This window comes from Octopus bimaculoides, chromosome 4 (genome assembly GCF_046866305.1).
Source record: "Octopus bimaculoides isolate indiv1 chromosome 4, ASM4686630v1, whole genome shotgun sequence".
In the NCBI taxonomy this organism is placed as follows: Eukaryota; Metazoa; Mollusca; class Cephalopoda; order Octopoda; family Octopodidae; genus Octopus; species Octopus bimaculoides.
The window spans coordinates 40,138,526-40,159,257 of record NC_142931.1 but is presented as its reverse complement, the minus strand read 5'-3'; the positions used below and the strand labels follow the sequence as shown (position 1 = coordinate 40,159,257).

General features: G+C 34.5%; 1 protein-coding gene across 1 annotated transcript in view; it reads left to right on the top strand.

Annotated features, from left to right (window-relative positions):
* Window positions 1-3,109: 3,109 nt before the first annotated feature.
* LOC106879413 (coiled-coil domain-containing protein 13) overlaps window positions 3,110-20,732 on the top strand; it is an 84,258-nt gene continuing 66,635 nt past the window's right edge. Inside the window, exons 1-4 of the mRNA XM_014928969.3 lie at window positions 3,110-3,164; window positions 13,919-14,020; window positions 16,008-16,079; window positions 16,365-16,470. Of these exons, the coding sequence (XP_014784455.1) occupies window positions 13,973-14,020; window positions 16,008-16,079; window positions 16,365-16,470 (226 nt within the window). The 5' untranslated portion in view covers window positions 3,110-3,164; window positions 13,919-13,972. The remainder of the gene's footprint in view (window positions 3,165-13,918; window positions 14,021-16,007; window positions 16,080-16,364; window positions 16,471-20,732) is intronic.

Sequence of the window (20,732 nt, the reverse complement as noted above, 5' to 3'; positions counted from 1 at the left end):
GTACCTTGACAGAGAAGTTGGATCTAGGAAGCATCAGTTGTTATGTGCAAGAGAGACGATTGTGCTGGTATAGTCATGTGGCGAGAATGGATGAGGATAACTGTGTGATAAAATCCCACACCCTAGCAGTTGAGGGAACCTGTGGAAAATGTAGACCCAGGAAGACCTGGGATGAGGTGGTGAAGAACGACCTTCGAACATTAGGCCTCACCGAGGCAATGACTAGTGATCGAGACCTTTGGAAATATGCTGTGCGTGAGAAGACCCAGCAAGCCAAGTTGAGACCATAACCTGTGGCCTTTGCATGGGGTGTAACCAGCCCACTTATGCGTACCTTTCCTTCGTTGGAAACTAAACTCTACTTGCGAAGACCTGTTGAGGCAAGTGAAATCGAAATCTTTGTGTCTTTATCTCTGTTTTTCCCTCATCACTGCTTCATAACTGCTGTTCGTTTATTTACATCCCCATAACTTACTGGTTTGACAAGAAGAAACTGATAGAAATTTGGAACACAAAATCCAAGTCTACGGAGAAGAGTAATACTGTGTGCTTCAGACAATTTCATGGACCAAAATTACTGAATGGATCCTTATGATATTTGGAACTTAGATTCAATGCATAAGGGCGGGTATAATGCAGTATGTTTACTTTAAATTTGTGATGGTTTAAAGGGGGAAGAACTCCCATGAAAATTCATACATTTTCGATGTTGATGAAATTTCAACCCTGGGTAATTGACACATATCAAGATGTATTCTCAAACTTTCCACTTTTCATAAAGATTCTAAGACCCCCTAATGGGGGCCTTAACTCCCAAATTTTAGTCATTTTTATGATCCAAAACTAGGTCAAAAGTACTGAATGGATCTTTACGAAATTTGGTAATTATATTCTATGCACAAGGGCCATAACCCTCATGAAAATTCATATATTTTTGCTGTTGATGAAATTTTAACCATACATATTAGACACGAATGAAGTAATATTTCTAAAATTTCATCTCCTTAGAAGTTAGAAAGACCTCTTCATGGGGACTTAACACCCACAATTTAGTCATTTTATCTAAGCAAAGACGAATGCAGTTGTACTCTTGGAAGCTGTAGGGTCAACCGAGCACAAAAGATGAGCGTTATTTGTAATTCAATGGTACAACAATGTAAGAGTTTCCTTTGAGATATACTTAGATTGTGATTTCTGTAATGTGGTGCATAAATTGTCAAGTAAATGAGAGGCATCCTTGCCTCCACTGATTCAGTTGCAAAGTGTTGAGTAAAGTTATTTGGTTGCAGATCTCCTATGAGTCTTTTTATTATCACTGAGTCACACATAGTCCTCAGGTGGTAACATTGATTTCAAGGCCTTCCTAGATGAGTGACTGGTTATTCAGACATTTATAGATTGGAAATTTATTCTGTCCAGTTACCTATCGGTATAGTGGTCATTTGCAAACTCCAGAAGTGATACTTTCATTTCCCCTTAGCCCTCACGTCACACAGTTGTTAATGTTTATTTCAGTTGGGTCACGCCCTTCCAATTGCTACAGATCCGTAATGCATCTTACGGCTGTGCCTGTCACCTGTATGGTGAGGAATTGTACATTGGTGAGTAGTAACGACTAGGGTAGGCTAGCTGACTGCTTATTGTGATCATTTGTCTTTTGGTTTCCTGTAGCTTTGCTCTCTTTTACAAATCCAGTGAACATACATATATTTCCTATTTCAAAGAAATTCGAACAATAGATATAACATCCAAGTCAAAAAGATTCTCAACAATTCAACTTCTCAGGTTGACATTAACACCCCCACCCCCAATAGGGGCCTTAACTCCCACACTTTAGAGCTCCATGACTTCCATTTTTCGGGAGCAAAAACCTTTGAACAGCTTCCAAAGACTGGAATTTTGGAATCTGCGCATAAAGATCAGTAGTATGGGATACATGTGCCATGATTAGAATTTTTTTATGGTGTGTAAAGAGGGAAAGAACTCTCATCTGCAATTCTGATGAAATTCGAATCATAGGTATTCCAGTTCATTACAGAAAATATAACAGAAAAGTCTAATTCTTCCATTGCATGTAACACGGGCAACGCCGGGTGTCTCTGCTATTGTGTGTGTGTGTGTGTGTGTGTGAGTGTGTGTGTGTATATATATATATATATATATATATATATATATATATATATATCCGAATACACTTTTCATCGCAAGTTACAATACGGTCGAGAAATGGATCGGTCTGGTTACGGAGAAGCGACGATCAAATTTCATATCTGTGCATTTTCTGATTTTCATTCTAATCGTGTGGTATCCATTTGTCGAGCTTTTACTTATTTTCCGACCGCCTGCAAATGGTTGCAGGCAGTTTTCTGGCTAATTTGAAGTTCTTTTGCTAGTTCTCGAGTGGTTTTGCGTGATCTTTCTCAATGACGATCTTTAATTGACCGTCATCGATGACAGATGGGCGTCCACTACACTCACGATCTTCAAAGCTCGAAGACGTATGGCTCAGTGGTCAGAGCGTCTGGTTGACAATCATGAGGTAGTGGGTTACATTCTCGGGTTGGGCTCTTTGCTGTGTTCTTGAGCAAGATACTTTATTTCATGCTGTGTTAGTTCACTTAGCTGTAGAAATAAGTTGCGCCGTCGCTGGTGTCAAGCTGTATCGGCCTTTACCTTTCCATTTGATAACATCAGTGACGTGGAGCGAGAGGCTGGTATGCATGAGTGACTGCTTGTCTTCCATAAACAACCTTGTTCAGACTTGTGCCTCGAATGGGGACTTTCTGGGTGCATCCCATGGTCATTCTTGACCGAAGAGGTCTTTATATATGCATGCACATATATCTATATGCACATATAAGTACAATACTGAAGTGAAAATAAATTAATAAATATTTTAAATTGAAAATGAAATTACGGAAAGATACAGGGATGTAAAATAAAACTGAAGAAAATTCTCGAGAGAGATATGATAGCCAAGGCAGATTTGTCTAATTAAAAATTAATTTTTTTAACTCTTTGTTGTTTTGGTTCTGAAGTGGATTTAATATGTGAGTGTGAATGATGATTAAAAGCTAGGGAATGTCTGTAAATACAGATTTAAGGAAGGAAAGATAACTCTATACTGTTGTTATGGCAACAGTAACAACGCTAAAAACGCAGCGGTAAGTAATTCGGCTTTTAGTTTTTGTCTTTCTCTTTATACATGCATGCATATATATATATGTATGTATATATATATACTTATTATATATATATATATATATATATATATATATATATATATATATATATATATACACGCACACAGTAATCCCTCGCCATATCGCGGTTCACCTATCGCGGTTTATTATTTAAGCTTACGTCGATTCTTCCGTGGTGTTGTTTTGGAATATGACACCCGTGACAGTCGAGGGATTACTGCAAACATATATATATATATGTGTGTGTGTGTGTGTGTGTGTGTGTGTGTGTGTGTATGTGTAAAGTAATAAAGATAAAAACAAATATACTCGTGTTTATTCACTTGGAACCCGAAAACGTATTCAGTATTAAATATACATACGTCTCATTATGGTTATTATTTTGTTTAGATAGTGTGAGCTGCTCTAGGCAAATAATTTAGCTAATGGAAATATCTGCGCTTGTGGTACAGCTGAATTTATTTTGTCATTCGATTTGACAAAAAATCGTTATAAAATACATTGTAAAAAGAAATATATTAGTACTAAGATTATCTATTGTATGAAAAAGATTAAGGTACTACTAAAGCAGAGTGGTCCCGAACGCGCAGTCGCGCGTCCGCACTAGCTAGTCGTGAGTGGTCGTTCCTAATCCTAACCCTATCTCTAACCCTAACCCTAATACTAAACACATCTATTCATTTGCACACGCGCACTTTTTGTAGGATCGACCACTCACGACTAGCTAGCGCGGACGCGCGACTGCGCGTTCGGGACCACTCTGCTTTAGTAGTACCAAAGATTAAACGACGAAAGATTGTTAATATACTTCATACGTAACCTACACTATTTAAACAAAACCATAGTTGCTATCTCGTATATGATTCCTGTTCTTCGTCTATTGTTTTTGTTTGAAAATGAAAATAATATAGTAATTTATTACATCGATGTGAGTGTCATAAATGTCAAAATCCACTGCTGATTGTTCGGCAATTTCAGTAAAGAATTTTAATATATTTACTTTTATTTTTATGTCCTGTTGAAACTGACATTTATTTGCCTTTGAAGTCTGCGAGGAAGGTGAGAAGTAGAACGCACGGTAGCACGCGCGCACGAACATTCGTACACACACACACACACACACACACACACACACACACACACACACACACACACACACACACACACACACACGCATACACACAAATTTACTTTCACGTCCATGAGCTGAGTGGTGAGACACACTCGCCACACATTCACTCACACACACACACACACACACACACACGAAGATGAACATACTCGCACACAAACACACCCACAGACACATATGTACACCCATTGTCTTTCTTATACATGTACATACATAAATACATACACTATACATATGTCTTGTATGTATGTATGTATGTATGTATGTATGTACGTACGTATGTATGCATGCAGATCTGCGTGTGTATGTGCAGATCTGCATGAGTGTGTATATACAATATGTATTATTGTGTATGTATATGTATTTGTGTGTAAGTATTTAAGTGTATGTATATACGTTTGTGCATGTGTAAGTACATGCATGTATGTGTATGCACACATTCAGTACCAGTCAGCATCTGGGGTTCGTTTCTCATCATCATTTTTTCTTTGTTTCTCAGTATACTGAAAATTGTTTACCTTTTTACGATTATATATGTATGTATGTCATAATTAGTTTTATTTCAAAATTTTTTGCCAATAGAAAAGGAGCTGGTTTCTAACTTAGATCCAAGGCTCCTTCATTGGAATTTCAAAAGCATTAACAGGGTAGTTTCGTATGTAGGTATATGTACAGATGTGTATGTTTTGTTTTATGTATATATTCTCATGCATATACTTACATATCTAGGCATGCTAATATATATACTTAAATGATAAACTTCTGGAAAGTTTTACAGTTCCAGTGAGGGCTTGGATCAGTTGTCTTTGAATCAGCTTTCTCCTTTTTGGTTTTGAGAAGCCTGATTTTTGCTCAGAGACTTACTGCTAAAAACGACAGAGAAGTCCAAATGAAAATTCTTGCAAAGCTGTAAATGAACCAGGATACAATTCTCCAGAAAGTATCAGAAGAGTGCAATATGATATTAAAAATAAGCACGACACAGAAGTAATCCAACACAGAGATTGTTTACAGATAAAACCAGCGTGAAAAAGTTAGAAGATGGATAAAGTGTTTCACAAAAACCATGATATATATCAGGAGATAAACCCACGTAAGGCATGTGGTGGTAGGCCCCTGAGAAAAGAGTGTCTGTTCAAAAAAGTGAAATGTTTTCATTTTGGGAATGCAAGACACATTAAATTGCACTGCAGAACTAAGATGACAAAAAAATTGGACCAAACGAGAAAAAATAAATAGTTTGTCATCAGAGAGAAAAGTTTGTACAATGAACAGAAAATTCATAAAGGTGAGAATCGAAACCACTAGTGTTTCATTTTGATGCAATTAGACATGGGTAGTGACATCACTATCATAAAGGAAGAAACATGGTGGTGAATCCGTAAGCCAAAATTATTTAAATCAAATAAAGTAGCATATGGTGTTACAGAAAAGAAATTATACATCATCGGCAAATATATTTGCAATGTAACTTTTTGCGGTGAAACGAAAAGGACAATCATTTATGTGCTGAAAAAAATCACTACACCTATTTGGCACAGATTGCATGGAGTTATTTAAAATGTGGGATACTTCCATTAGTGTTTTCTGTGAAAATGTAGTTGGTATGGTTAAAAGTTTGAATGAAGTCGAAGAACTGAGACAAAATATTAAAAGATTGTTTCCAAATGTTTTTGGAAGGATTAGGCTGTTTTACTAAAACAAAAGTAAGGCATGTGGCAAAAGAAAAGGCAACACCTGGTTTTAGGTCCAAATGGAACGTGCCATTTGTGACATTAGACCAGCTCAATAAAAAGCTAGAAAGACTATAAAGTCTAGCTATAATTGAAAAAGTTGACTGTTCAGACTGACCAGCTCCAATGGTTTATGTAAAGAAAAAAATAATCAAATATTTGGGTCAATGGAAGAAAAATTTTCTCAAAGTTAGACCTCTCTGAGGCCTATCTACAGATACAGGTAGAGGAAGATTGCACAAACCTTTTAACAATCAACACACAGCATAGATTGTATAATTTCAAGCAGCTTCCTTTTGGAGTAAAAGTGGCACCTGCCATATTCCAATAAGTGATGGACACAATATTAAATAATTGCAACTTAGCTATCACTTATCTTGATGGTATTTTGATAAAGAGTGAGACGGCGGAGCAACACTTAAAGCATATTAAAAAAGTATTTGGAAAAATAAATGAATAGCGGTTTAGACTAAAAGAGGAAAAGTGAATTTTGATGGAAAAAATCAAATATTTGGGTCAAGTAATTGACAAAAGGGGACGAAGGCCAGACTTATCAAGGGCAACAACAGTATGGAATATGCTTCCTAAACGAACATCATATTGTTACAAGCATTTTTAGGCTGTGTAAACTACTATCAAATATATATCCCAAACATACATACATACGTATGCATGCACACACACACACACACACAACACATTGACTTTCATGTCTGCTGAATAGTGAAACACACACTTGCACACACATACACATACATGCATACATGATGATGGATGCTCCTGTTGAAGACAATGAATGAGCATACAGCCTTTGCCAAACGACCTGCACAAATGATTTGTTTATAATGATCAAATGTTTGTGCCACACATTAGTTCACTCACTCCATCAAATCGATATTTCCTGAACAAATGCACATTGTACCACACGCCAGGTATCGGAGTGATTGCAGAGTAATATGAGATAAGGTGTTTTGCTCAAGAACACAACATACATACATACATAATCATAAATAGGTAAACGATTTTCTGTATCTTTAGAAACAAACAAGAAAAGAAAATGGCGGTGAGTGAGAAAAGAACTTCATCCACTGACTGATACAGAGGGTACATACACATATATGCATATACTTAAATGCGTACATACATCACCATCATCATTGTCGTTTAACATCCGCTTTCCATGCTGGCATGGGTTACATAAATACATACATACAAATACATATACATACACAAAGATACATATTGTATATATGCAGTCACACAGATATACACAAATGCATGCAAATCTACATACACACACACACATACATACGTACATACATACATAAATACATATATACAGAAAAAAATATATGTATATGTATTTATGTGTGTAAGTGTATAAGAAAGATGATAGTTGTATGGGTGTATGTGTGTGAGAGAGAGTGTGTGTTCAGCTTTATGTATGTGTATGTATGTGTATATATATATATATATATATATATAAAGTGTAGTATGTTGCCACTTAAGTGTGGCTGACCCATAGGGGTGGATGTTACTGTTGCTTTTAGCCCCAGGAGGACATCTCCTCCAGCTGGCTTATCGACACACGACTGTGTCCTGTTTGCCAAGGGAAGTTATCCCTCTCACCACGATCTGCAGCACGAACGGATCCGGATTTCAGGGTTATTTCCCTTCGTCGGCGTTCGATAGCTACTGACCTTGGCGAGAGAGACAAAAACCTGGCAATCTTATATCTTCTTTTCCAGTGAAATTCTTCACTGATATCGAAAAGGTGAAAACAAGCAATGTTAATTCTCTAAATGAAGTATTAACAGTAACTGCACGATAAAGTGTAGTATGTTGCCACTTAAGTGTGGCTGACCCCTAGGGGTGGATGTTACTGTTGCTTTTAGCCCCAGGAGGACATCTCCTCCAGCTGGCTTATCAACACACGACTTGTCTCTCTCGCCAAGGTCAGTAGCTATCGAACGCCGACGAAGGGAAATAACCCTGAAATCCGGATCCGTTCGTGCTGCAGATCGTGGTGAGAGGGATAACTTCCCTTGGCAAACAGGACACAGTCGTGTGTCGATAAGCCAGCTGGAGGAGATGTCCTCCTGGGGCTAAAAGCAACAGTAACATCCACCCCTAGGGGTCAGCCACACTTAAGTGGCAACATACTACACTTTATCGTGCAGTTACTGTTAATACTTCATTTAGAGAATTAACATTGCTTGTTTTCACCTTTTCGATATGAGTGAAGAATTTCACTGGAAAAGAAGATATAAGATTGCCAGGTTTTTGTCTCTCTCGCCAAGGTCAGTAGCTATCGAACGCCGACGAAGGGAAATAACCCTGAAATCCGGATCCGTTCGTGCTGCAGATCGTGGTGAGAGGGATAACTTCCCTTGGCAAACAGGACACAGTCGTGTGTCGATAAGCCAGCTGGAGGAGATGTCCTCCTGGGGCTAAAAGCAACAGTAACATCCACCCCTAGGGGTCAGCCACACTTAAGTGGCAACATACTACACTTTATTGTGCAGTTACTGTTAATACTTCATTTAGAGAATTAACATTGCTTATATATATATATATATATATATGTGTGTCTGTGTGTGTATTTGTGAGTGAATGTGTATGCATGTTTCCCTATTCAACTCATGGTCATGAATGTCAATGTGTGTTTGTGTGTGTGTGTGTGTGTGTGTGTGTGTGTGTCTGTTTGTGCATGTGCATGAGCACTCGTGTGTGTGTGTGCTACTGTGTGTTTCAATTGTCACCTCTCTCATGGACTGCAAAGGCAAATGTCAGTTTCAACAGGACATGAAAACAAAAGTAAATAAAAAAAAATTCTTTACCAAAATTGCCAAACAATCAACAGTGGATTTTCACATTTATGAGACTCATATTGAAAGATTGCTTTTTTACTTGTTTTCTGGCATAAATTGCCTCTTTATTTGGTGTTTTTTTCACTCGGTTACATGCATGCTTGCATAAAAACAAAGTAGTACTTATATCAGGAATTCCTGAAGTGGGTGCTAACACTTCCCTAAAGGGAACTGGAAAGTTCAAGCAAGGCACTGGAAGAGAAAGAACATGGGAAGGAAGATAGAGGATGACGGAGGGGGTGGGGAGAAAGTAATAAACAGTAAAAAACTAATTGATTCTCCTAAAATTGTTCCCCCTGTGTTAATTAAGTACAATGAAGGCATGAATGTATTTAATGAATACACATACAGACACACATATACAGTCAACAGATGAGATCTAGAAATTCTCAGTATAGAAGACACTTAGTGCTCATATGATCCAAACTTAGACTTTGGCATTTTTACAGAGGATTAATTCCTCAGGGTAAAGAGTGGCTATAAGAGGGATCAAATTGATCAGATATGGGGGCAGTTATGTGGATAAACTAATTAGCTATGATAAATATAACAGCTTGAGTATGAAATACAAAATGTGTTATATATGTATATATGCAAAATGAGAGAAAGTTAAAAGTGGAGATTATCAGATGATAAATATTTAAGTATAAATATACAGATATTTACATTAATAGATTCAACTTACACAGAGTACATATGACAGAGAAAATTAAAGGGGAGGAGGAAAGGTGTTATAAGTCGAACAGCTGTTTCTGGGGGTTTGGAGATCCATCATAATGTTGGTAGATGTAGTTTATTACAATATGTGAGCCGTAACGGAAGCAATCAACATTGGATAAATGAAGCCACAATCAAACTGTTACATTTAATATATCTAATTTGTTTATTGACATTAATGCCTTTATATATATATATATATATATATATATATATATATATATATATATATATAAAATATATAGTTTTAGGGAAAATAACCAATTTTCAAGAACTCATCGATGAAAATCCACTATCACATAGAGAAAAATTAATAATTAAAAGCAGAATAAATGAGTATAATATAAAGTAAAGTAAATATCATAAGATAAATATAATAAAAAGATTACACGTGTTTCATAACCAATTTTCAAATAGAAAAGAAATTTAAATCGATTAAAATCAATTGAAATTATCGAAAATAAGTTCTATTCAAAAATATAGCTACTCGTCAGATCGTAAGTAGAACAATAATTAGATATATATCTCAACCAACAATAAGTACCAAATGAATTAATATGAAATACTTATTATATAAAGATAGAAAAATTATTTAAAAAATATCATAATATCAAAATAATAACCATTCAATAATCATCCCTTCATCCATTATAATAACATGTATATTATATACAAAAAACATCTTACATAAATTATCATTGTTTTAAATTATCATTGTTTTAAATACAAGTTGAACGAAGTTTAAGTTTAAAATAATAATGAAGATAAAATTAGTACATATTTAACCGGTGTAATAGTTAAAGCTATACTATTTAAAGCTAAAGACGTTTATTTAATTATAATTAAAGATCAATTGAATAATAGAAAAATACAAGATTATTTATTTCTACAAACGTAATAATAAAAAATATGAATGAAAAATTTATGAATGGAAAAAATTATGAATGAAAAAATTAGGAAAGAAAAAATTATTAAGAATAAAAGGTTAAACTTTATATATATATACAAAGTTTTGATTTAAAAAAAAACTTTAACGATATTATAAACTATAAAGATTAATAATTAATCAAATAATATTAATCAAAAATAATCGAAAATATATCAACACTATTCCAATCGAAGTTCTAATATTATGTTGAAATGAAACTATAACTTCTAAATAATTTAGTGTTAAATAAGTTATCTATTAAAATAATCTATAAAGAACCAAATGAATAGTATAAAAACAAGAATACATATTATTTTCAAATAGTAGAAAATCTTTAGCAAAGTGAAAACAGTACTTATCCAAATTTTTCCGTAATTTTTATTCTTAATAATTTTTTCTTTCCTAATTTTTTCATTCATAATTTTTTCCATTCATAATTTTTTCATTCATATTTTTTATTATTACGTTTGTAGAAATAAATAATCTTGTATTTTTCTATTATTCAATTGATCTTTAATTATAATTAAATAAACGTCTTTAGCTTTAAATAGTATAGCTTTAACTATTACACCGGTTAAATATGTACTAATTTTATCTTCATTATTATTTTAAACTTAAACTTCGTTCAACTTGTATTTAAAACAATGATAATTTAAAACAATGATAATTTATGTAAGATGTTTTTTGTATATAATATACATGTTATTATAATGGATGAAGGGATGATTATTGAATGGTTATTATTTTGATATTATGATATTTTTTAAATAATTTTTCTATCTTTATATAATAAGTATTTCATATTAATTCATTTGGTACTTATTGTTGGTTGAGATATATATCTAATTATTGTTCTACTTACGATCTGACGAGTAGCTATATTTTTGAATAGAACTTATTTTCGATAATTTCAATTGATTTTAATCAATTTAAATTTCTTTTCTATTTGAAAATTGGTTATGAAACACGTGTAATCTTTTTATTATATTTATCTTATGATATTTACTTTACTTTATATTATACTCATTTATTGTGCTTTTAATTATTAATTTTTCTCTATGTGATAGTGGATTTTCATCGATGAGTTCTTGAAAATTGGTTATTTTCCCTAAAACTATATATTTTATATATACTTTATCTATAAGGCTCAATTTAATTTTAATTTTTTATAAATTGATTTTAATTGAGTTTTTTACCTGTAATTTTGGATTTTGTCCCTAATATTATTATATATATATATATATATATATATATATGTATATATGCATTAGTTTTTGACTAACTGTCATAAATACGAAGGTGAGTCAAAATGTAATGCAAATAAAAATTGCATTACATTCTGACTCGCTGTCGTATTTTATAGATATAACATTGTAAAACCAAAAGAGAAATCTTAGCAGTACAGTATCAAATATTTAAGATATGGGTCTATTCCATCATTAACAAACAAGCTTTTGACTATTATGACTAGTGTGCCTGATTTATCCAGAGGTGTTTGTTAAGAAATCTCTGAAACTATGAAAAAATTCATGCTGGCAAATCAACTAAAGATTTATGCTATTTTAAAGCACTTCAAGACTAATTTTGCCAACAGCCTATTGTTGTCATATATATTTTCATTTATACTATTGGCTTCTTATAAAGTAAAATTTTGCTGCTGATTGCCAAATTCAGAAAAGTGTTTTTCTTGGAGAAGTATTGATCCAAGTGTCTGTTAGTGATTTTTTACATACTGTGTTGCTTAAACCAGCAACTGATATAAGATACCTTTGAGAAATAATACAATACTATAATGAATCGACAAAAAGAGCAAGGGGGAAGAAGAAACAATATGTAACTTTTTATACAACTGGAAGAATGAAGCCAACTCAATAGTTATTATTTGCCAGACATTTGAGGCGAGACACTAGAGGGGAGTTGCTATTTCTTATGAAAGAGTTATTTATGAAGAAAAAGCGATTTCTCTTACAAATATGATGATAGCTGCAACTGGAGGAGCTCTGTTGATGGGCTACTACCATGGATTCATGGCACATTTAGAAAAGGGCAATACCAAATATGTTAGATATGCATTGTATGATTCATCAATAACATAAGCTGTAAGCAACCTTAATTGTTGTTTGCATTACACATTTTAACTTGATTGTACAGCAATTAACAAAATCAGAAACAATTCCCTTGACAAATTATTTGGTCACTTGTGCCAACAAAAACAATGAAGAATTTCATCACTTGCTCTTCCACACTGAACTTCACTGGTTGCCCAAAACTACTTGTTTGAGTTAACTGTGTAATCTTTTTGTGATATCTTGCTATCCATTGAAAAGAAAAATGTTATTTATATGTGACATATTTCAATTTTTAAAACCCAACAAAAGGAGAATCTTTGATCCTTTTTTGTGGAGATGCATCACTTAGCGAATAGGGTGTTGCACTCATGACTAGCCTCCTGTCCAGTGGGAATATATACAATTTAAAATGTGCGAAACCAGCCTTATGAGCTTATGGCTCATGAAAGCCTTTTGATTCTGTTGATCTTGGTGCTGTGTTGACAGGCCCTGTCACTCTGGGTTGGGTGGCATGAGTGACAAACACTGTCACCAATGCCCAACTGGTAACCTCTATCTAGCTCTTCTTAACTGCAACTGCATTGCTCATTAATACAGCATGAATCTGATGTTGTATTAATAGAAAAGTAATGATGTAAGTTCAGCCATAGATGCCAGTTTATCTGAGTATATGAAAAAATTGATATACAATTATATGGGTTAAAAAAAAAAAAAGAAATGACTATATGAGTTGCTGCTGCTTCTTCTTGTTAAAAGATTAGGTGCATCAGTGTTTGGTCCAGCACATGATGATATAGGACAGCATTGTTGCTAGCTGATCCGATGGGATACTTGGCTGTCAAACTCTGGCTGCACACCTGTTGATTTACATTCATGTCTCTGGCATCCTGTGATACATTCACTACAACCTCATACATAAGATGTCACCAGATTAAGAACTATATTGGTTTCAAATTTTGGCACTAGACCAGCAGTTTTGGGGAAGAGGATAAGTTGATTAGATTGACCACAGTACTCACCTGGTTCTTATTTTATAGACCACCAAAAGGATGAAAGGCAAAGTTGACCTCAGTAGAATTTGAACTCAGAGTGTCAAGATGGATGAAACACCACTAAACATTTTGTCTGGTATGCTAATGATTCTGCCAGGTCACTGTTTCCAAATTAAGCACTATATTAATGTTTTTACAACAAGTGTACTTAATCCATACCAACACAGAAAGATGGTGGTTAAAATAATCTGTATATCTCGCGTTCTTATTTTAGGAAGTAGTCAACCATAACGATTTGCTGAAAAAAGAAAAGGAGAATTTAAGAAAAATGGAACTTGCAAACACTTTTGGGGTTGATGATAACCTAAACTTAGAGGTATTTGTTGTGTTTACTTTGCTGTAAGAACATCTTTGAAAAGCACAAACATCTGTATGTGTGTATTTTGATCAATTAATCCTTTCTTTTCTTTTTAACCCTAAAAAGTAACATGTTTATATAATTCATTTACAAATATTTTCTCCTTGTAACTTCTGTGGACCCACTACCACATCTTCGTCCTCTTTACTGTCTCCTCTCACCCTTCTCACTCTCCATTCCCTCTTTAGTCTCTCTCCTTTCCCACCTCTCCCTCTCTTCTCTCTCTCCTCTTTCCCTCTCTCTTCTTTCTGTTTCTAATGAACATAGCCACATATCTCCTGGAAAACACCTATTTCTGTTCTATCTATGCTTTAACCTCTCATCCTCTGGCACAAAGCCATCTCCCTCAATACTACAGCCCTCATTTGAAGGGTTTTGTCTTGTAAGTTACTTGGTACCTACCACGTGAAAAGCACCTAGTACACTTTGTAAAGTGGTTGGAATTAGGAAGGGTGTCCAGCCATAAGCACCATACCAAAGCAGACAGCAGAGCTTGGTGCAGTCTTTTGACTTGCCATCTCCTGTTAAACCATCCAACTCATGCTAACATGGAAGGAGAACATTAAATGATGATGATAATGATGAATAGTAGAATAGCAACAATATCTATAGTAGCAGTGGTGGTGGTGGTGATAGTAATAGTAGTGCTATAATTTTAGATATTAAGTTGAAGAATGGGAATAAATTTTAATTAGGTAATTTTACAACCTAAAATCCATTCATGTTTAGAATAACTTCTCTCCATATTTAAATACCTGATGAATAAATCAGAGCTGAAATCATGTAAGTAACAAATTATGATACACATCAGATGTGATGTGCAAGAGAGAGGACTGTGCTGGTATGATCATATGATGCATAGGGATGAGGACAGCTGTATAAAGAAGTGCCAATCACTTATTGTGGAGAGAACCTGTGGACGAGGTAGACTCAGGAAGATGTTGGACAAGGTGGTGAAATATGATCTTTGGGTTGTTGAGTCTCAGGGATGCAATGACAAGTGACTGAAACTTATGGTGATTTGTTGTGCTTGAGAAGATATGTCAAGCTAAGTGAAATTGTGGTTATGGTCAGTGCTGGTGACATGTAAAAGGCACCCATGCCAGTGACATGTAAAAGACAACCTGTACACTCTGTAGAGTGCTTGGCATTAGGAAGGGCATCCAGCCCTAGAAACCAAGCCAAAACAGATTAGAGTCTGGTGCATCTCTCTGACGTACCAGTTCTAGTCAAACCATCCAACCCATGCCAGCATGGAAAAAAAAATGTGAAATGATGATGATAATGATGATGATGATGATCGTGAAATATCCTCTAAACTATCAAAAGGAATTACACAGTTAGTTTGTTGTTTAGTGAATAACAGGGATCCGGTCTGTGTAAATGGATTGGCCTTGAAATAAGGAACATACTTGTTTTCGTTGTTGTTTAGCCCCAGATCATTCTTGATATAACAGTCTGACCTATGATGAGAAGTACCTCAGATATGATTATACTGTCATTCGTTTCAGACAGCATATTTAGAGATAACTTTATGCAATGTGTCTTTCCTATTCTTAAAACAGCAAAAAGAGATTTGGCTGATATTTAAGGCAGGGGCTACCAAACAGAGGCTTTCTCATTGGTTTGTAAAAGGGCAAAGTTTTTGAGTATAGTTACAAGCTATTTTAATTTCTATGTTAATAGTGTTTTAATACATGTATGTATGCATGTATGTATGTATGTATGTATGTATGTATGTATGTATGTATGAATGTATGTATGTATGTATGTATGTATGTATGTATGTATGCATGTACGTATGTATGTATGTACTTATGCATATTTGTACACATTTAGGTATATGTGTGTGTGTGTGTGCATCTGAATATATATATATGTATTTTTGCCATAATGTCTTGCTTTATCATTTGTTCAATATGCTATATATATAATTATTTTAAAGGTGCTTGATTTGACTAATTCCAGTATACCGAAAGATATTGACTCACCTTCAGTCAACAAGGATCAAATACGAGTAAGTAGTTACATATATAATTTGTTACAGTGGTGATAAACTTCAGATATCTTGGAGTGAGAGGGAGACATAGTGCTGTAAGAGAATAGAATTTGCTTCAGGTAGGAATGATAATGGATAGATGTTACCAAGAATTTTTAATTTACAGTAAGGCACTCTAGTCCTTTGTCACCCTTGCCATGAGGTTCAAGGCCCTCCTTCCACAAATATGCCTCAGATTATAAAGTTTTAAAAAAAACTTAAATGAATGCATATGCATTTATTTATCTTTATCTTTATTCTTAGGGTTTGAAAGATGAAAATGGGAGGCTCAGTCAATTGCTAAGGGAAAAAGAATTTGAAATACGACAACTTCAGAAAGGACTTTCAACACAGAATGATAACATAAAATGTAAGTTGATTTATTAGTTTACACTTTTATAATAAACAAAGCAAAAGAAAATGGCTGTGTGGTAAGAAGTTTACTTCCAAACCACATGGTCTCAGGTTCAGTCCCACTGCATGGCATCTTGAGCTAGAATCTTCTACCAAAGCTTTGTGAGTAGATTTGGAAGACAGAATCTGAAAGGAGCCCATTATATATATATATATATATATATATATATATATATATATATATATGTATGTATAAATATATAAAAAGATAAAGAGAGCAATGGTAAAGTTGGAAATATATTTTATGGATAGTCTTACAGCTGTTTCTGGGAAGATACAAAAACTTCCCTTCATCGGAGACAGAAACTACACTCCAAGTACTGTTTTTTCTTTCTTTCTTTTTTCAGCGCATCACACTCACTCTCACTTCATACTATAACTCTCCGCCTATGGATATAATAATCGATTCCTTTACTATTTCTGTCTCCGATGAAGGGAAGTTTTTGGATCTTCCCAGAAACAGCTGTAAGACTCTATCCATAAAATATATTTCCAACTTTACCATTGCTCTCTTTATCTTTTTATATATTTATACATACACATGCTAATACACAACTTATAATCCCCAATCCTGTTCATATAACAACTGGGGCATAACTAGTCGGTATACAGCACTTACTCGGTATTACCTGTATCTTTTTGAGTTTGGTTAAATCCAATACCCTCCTCAACCTTATATATATATATATATATATATATATATATTAAGAAAATAAAGAAAACATATATATATCTTTGTGTGTGTGTGTGTGTGTGCGTGTGTGTGTGTCTTTTTGTTTGTATCTGTCCCCACATCACTGCTTGACAATCAGTGTTAGTTTGTTTAGGTCCCCCATAACTTAGCAGTTCAGCAAAAGTGACTGATAGAATAAGTACCAGATGTAAAAAAAAAAAAAAAATGAGCACTAGGATTGACTTATTTGATTAAAAGCCCTTCAAGGCAGTGTCCCAGCATCACTGCAGTCCAAAGACTGAAACAAGTAAAAAATAGAAAATATTGAGATACTTTTTATCTACAGATATTTATATTATATGTATGCACCATATTTCATGGCCTATAAGATGTACCTTTTTTACCTCAAAATGGCTTTAAAAATCTCCCTGTGTCCAATGCACTCAATGTAGGCTCAAAACTTGCTCAAAACGGTATGTATGTTTACAAAACATGTGCTGCCATCTATTGGTGAATAATCACCTACAGTATGTTTATATCGAATGTGGATGCAATAAATTGCTTATAATTACTGGTAATAACAAAGATATACAGGTAAGTGGAGGAATTAAATCATTATTTTAGTGGTAATTTATTTTACAAAAGTATAGCCTAGGCTAGGGATGCATCCTATGCACTCATGCATCTTATAGGCCATCAAATACGGTACATGTTTGTGAATGTATCTGTATGTATGTATGTACATGAGCATGCGTCAATATGCAGTATAAAACACACACTGTTTGTTGGAACAGCTGTACAGTTTACTTTTCTAATGCAAAATACTGCTGAACAAATAATATTTGAGGGTTGAATGCAGGATTGCAACTAAATCAAATCTTTGATGATTTGTGAAGAGCAACAATTGAGAGATTCAGGAAATAGTCTAGTGAACAAAAAGGCATCCAATTTCAGAACACATTCATCCAAAGCACAATTTTCGAGTCATTGCTTTTATTAGAATCTGATTTGCTTGAAACTGTACATTTGATTTATAAGGGGATAGATAAATAAATAAAATCTAAGTTTCCAAAATGGGGTTTCTCTGAGGGATCTCTGAAGAAAAGTTACTTGACAGTATGCATAGCTTGCAGATCAGGGAGCCCCTCAGAGTCAAGTCACTACTTCTCTGCATTGAGAAGTCACAGTTCCAGTTCTACAGACATGTGATTAGAATGTCACAGGAAAGAATCACAAGACAGATTCTTGAAGCTGAGCCAAATGGCAGAAGACATTGGAGTAGAGCAAGAATGAGTTGGTTGGATAACATCCATAGTCTCAGTCGGATATACTTGAGAACCTGGCCAGAAAGTGTAATGATGGCTGCTTTTGGTAGAACCCTGTAGAAGTGGTGCCTGAGGACTATCTTTCTTTCTAGTGTATACACACACAAACACACACACATATATACAATAATGCCTCAATATACAAGTTAATTTGTTCCCAGAGACTGCTCACAAAGTGAAAACTCGTAAAGCAAAACAATAATTTCCAATAGTAGTAATGTTATAAATTGTATTTCGTTTCCAGAAAAATATTTTATCTATCAAATTTATAATACTTGTAAATAAATGGTAATAAAACAATAGTAGAATGTAAAGAATATTTTATGTAATGTAAAGAAAATGTTAAGATCATTTATAATAAAAAATATTTATAGTAAAAACATATTTCTAATAAAAAATGTTATTATAATCATTTTCTGAATTACTTTCACTTGCACAAGACTCGTGCACACCATCACTTGTAGATGTGCTTGCCGATTCACAAGCACTTGTTGATGGACTTGTAGATTTCTTTTTAAAAAACATATCTAGAATTGTTTGCTTAGAAGAAGCTTTCTTTTGATCTCTATAAATTTCTCAGTAACATGCAGAGGCATTTGTTATAGCAGTAGAAACTTTTGCACTTTGTTCAAAATTTGGATCTTGTGCTTGAAAAATAAAACTCATAAACCCAGGGTCTCGTAAAGTGGGTCCTTGTAAAGTGAGGTATTAGTGTATGTATATAGATATGTGTGTGTGTGTGTGTGTGTGTGTGTTTCATTCCAAGCCACATGGTGTTGGGTTCAGTCCCACTGCATGATTCCTTGGCTAATAGTCTTCTACTATAGCCCTATGCGGACCAAAGCCTTTGAGTAGAGTTAGTTGATGGAAACAGAAAGAAGCCTGTTTTATTTTATGTGTATGGATGTGTGTGTGTGTGTGTGTGTGTGTGTGTGTGTGTGTGTGTGTGCATGCGTGTGTGTGCATGTATTTGTGTCACCTTGTCTTGGCATCACAAAAGAGTTGTAAATGAGCATCACTGTCATACGTGCAGTGTCATTCATTTCCAATAATCTGCAAAAACATGTCTCGCTATAGAGAAATATTATCTTGCTTGAAAACAGTTGAGAGTTGGTAACAGGAAGGGCATCCAGCTGTAGAATAATCTGCTTCAATAAACTCTGGGGGACCCATAGAAGCATAGAAAAGTGGAGGTCAAAATATTGATGGTGATGATAATGATGATAGGCTTCTTTTGATTTCCATCTACCAAACCCACCATGCAAGGCTTTGTTCAGCCCAGCGCTGTAGCAGAAGTTATTTACTAGCTCAAGGTGCCATGTAGTGAGACTGAACCTGTGCCTCAGCTTTATTTATTTATTATTATGAGGAGAGAAAAGTCCCCAAACAATTTCACATCCTAAACTCTTTGGGTTTGTGCAATTTGTAGCAGTAAAAAATATATATCATGTTACCTACAACTCAAAACGAACTGCTTCATATTTAAGATTTACATGCTTGTGGGTTCAGTCCCACTATGTGGTGCCTTGGGCAAGTGTTTTCTGAGTGGATTTGGTAGACAGGAACTAAAAGTAGCCTATTGTGTGCATAAGCATATAAAAGTGGGGTGCTGAAAAGTTCCTTGTTTTAGGTAAAAGAAAATAGAGAATGATCAGTTAATTATGATTTTAGTCAATATATTTCCCTCTCAGATTCACACACTGATTGCTGTGATCCTTCAGTTTTTCTGAGCCCTGTAAAAGAACTTGGAAGTTTGGGCCTCCAACCAGGCCTTTTGCAGTACCTTTAAAATCAGGAACTTTATAAGCAGCCCCTTGTATATAGAGTAAGGTAAAATGAAAAAGTAAAATCGTTGCATCATTTGAAAAGAAAATTTCATTTAGACAGAGAATATAAGCATACAAGGTCTCTTACAGCTGTTTCTAAAATAGCCAAGCAGCTGTAAGAAACCACTATTCCAGAAACAGCTGTAAGAGACTCTGTATGTCTATATACTCTATTTAAATTAAATGTCCTTTTCAAGCGATGCCAAACGTTTTGCTTTTTATTTTTACTTTAATCTACATTTACTTGCTCAAGGAAAAACCGCTTCTAGCCTTCTATGTCAGGCAGTTTCAATACCATACTTTCAGTTGTAGTTCAAGCTGCAATTTTAGTAGTAAAACTAAAATGTGTATGTATGTGTGTATGTGTGTGTGCATGTGTAGGTGCATGTGTGCA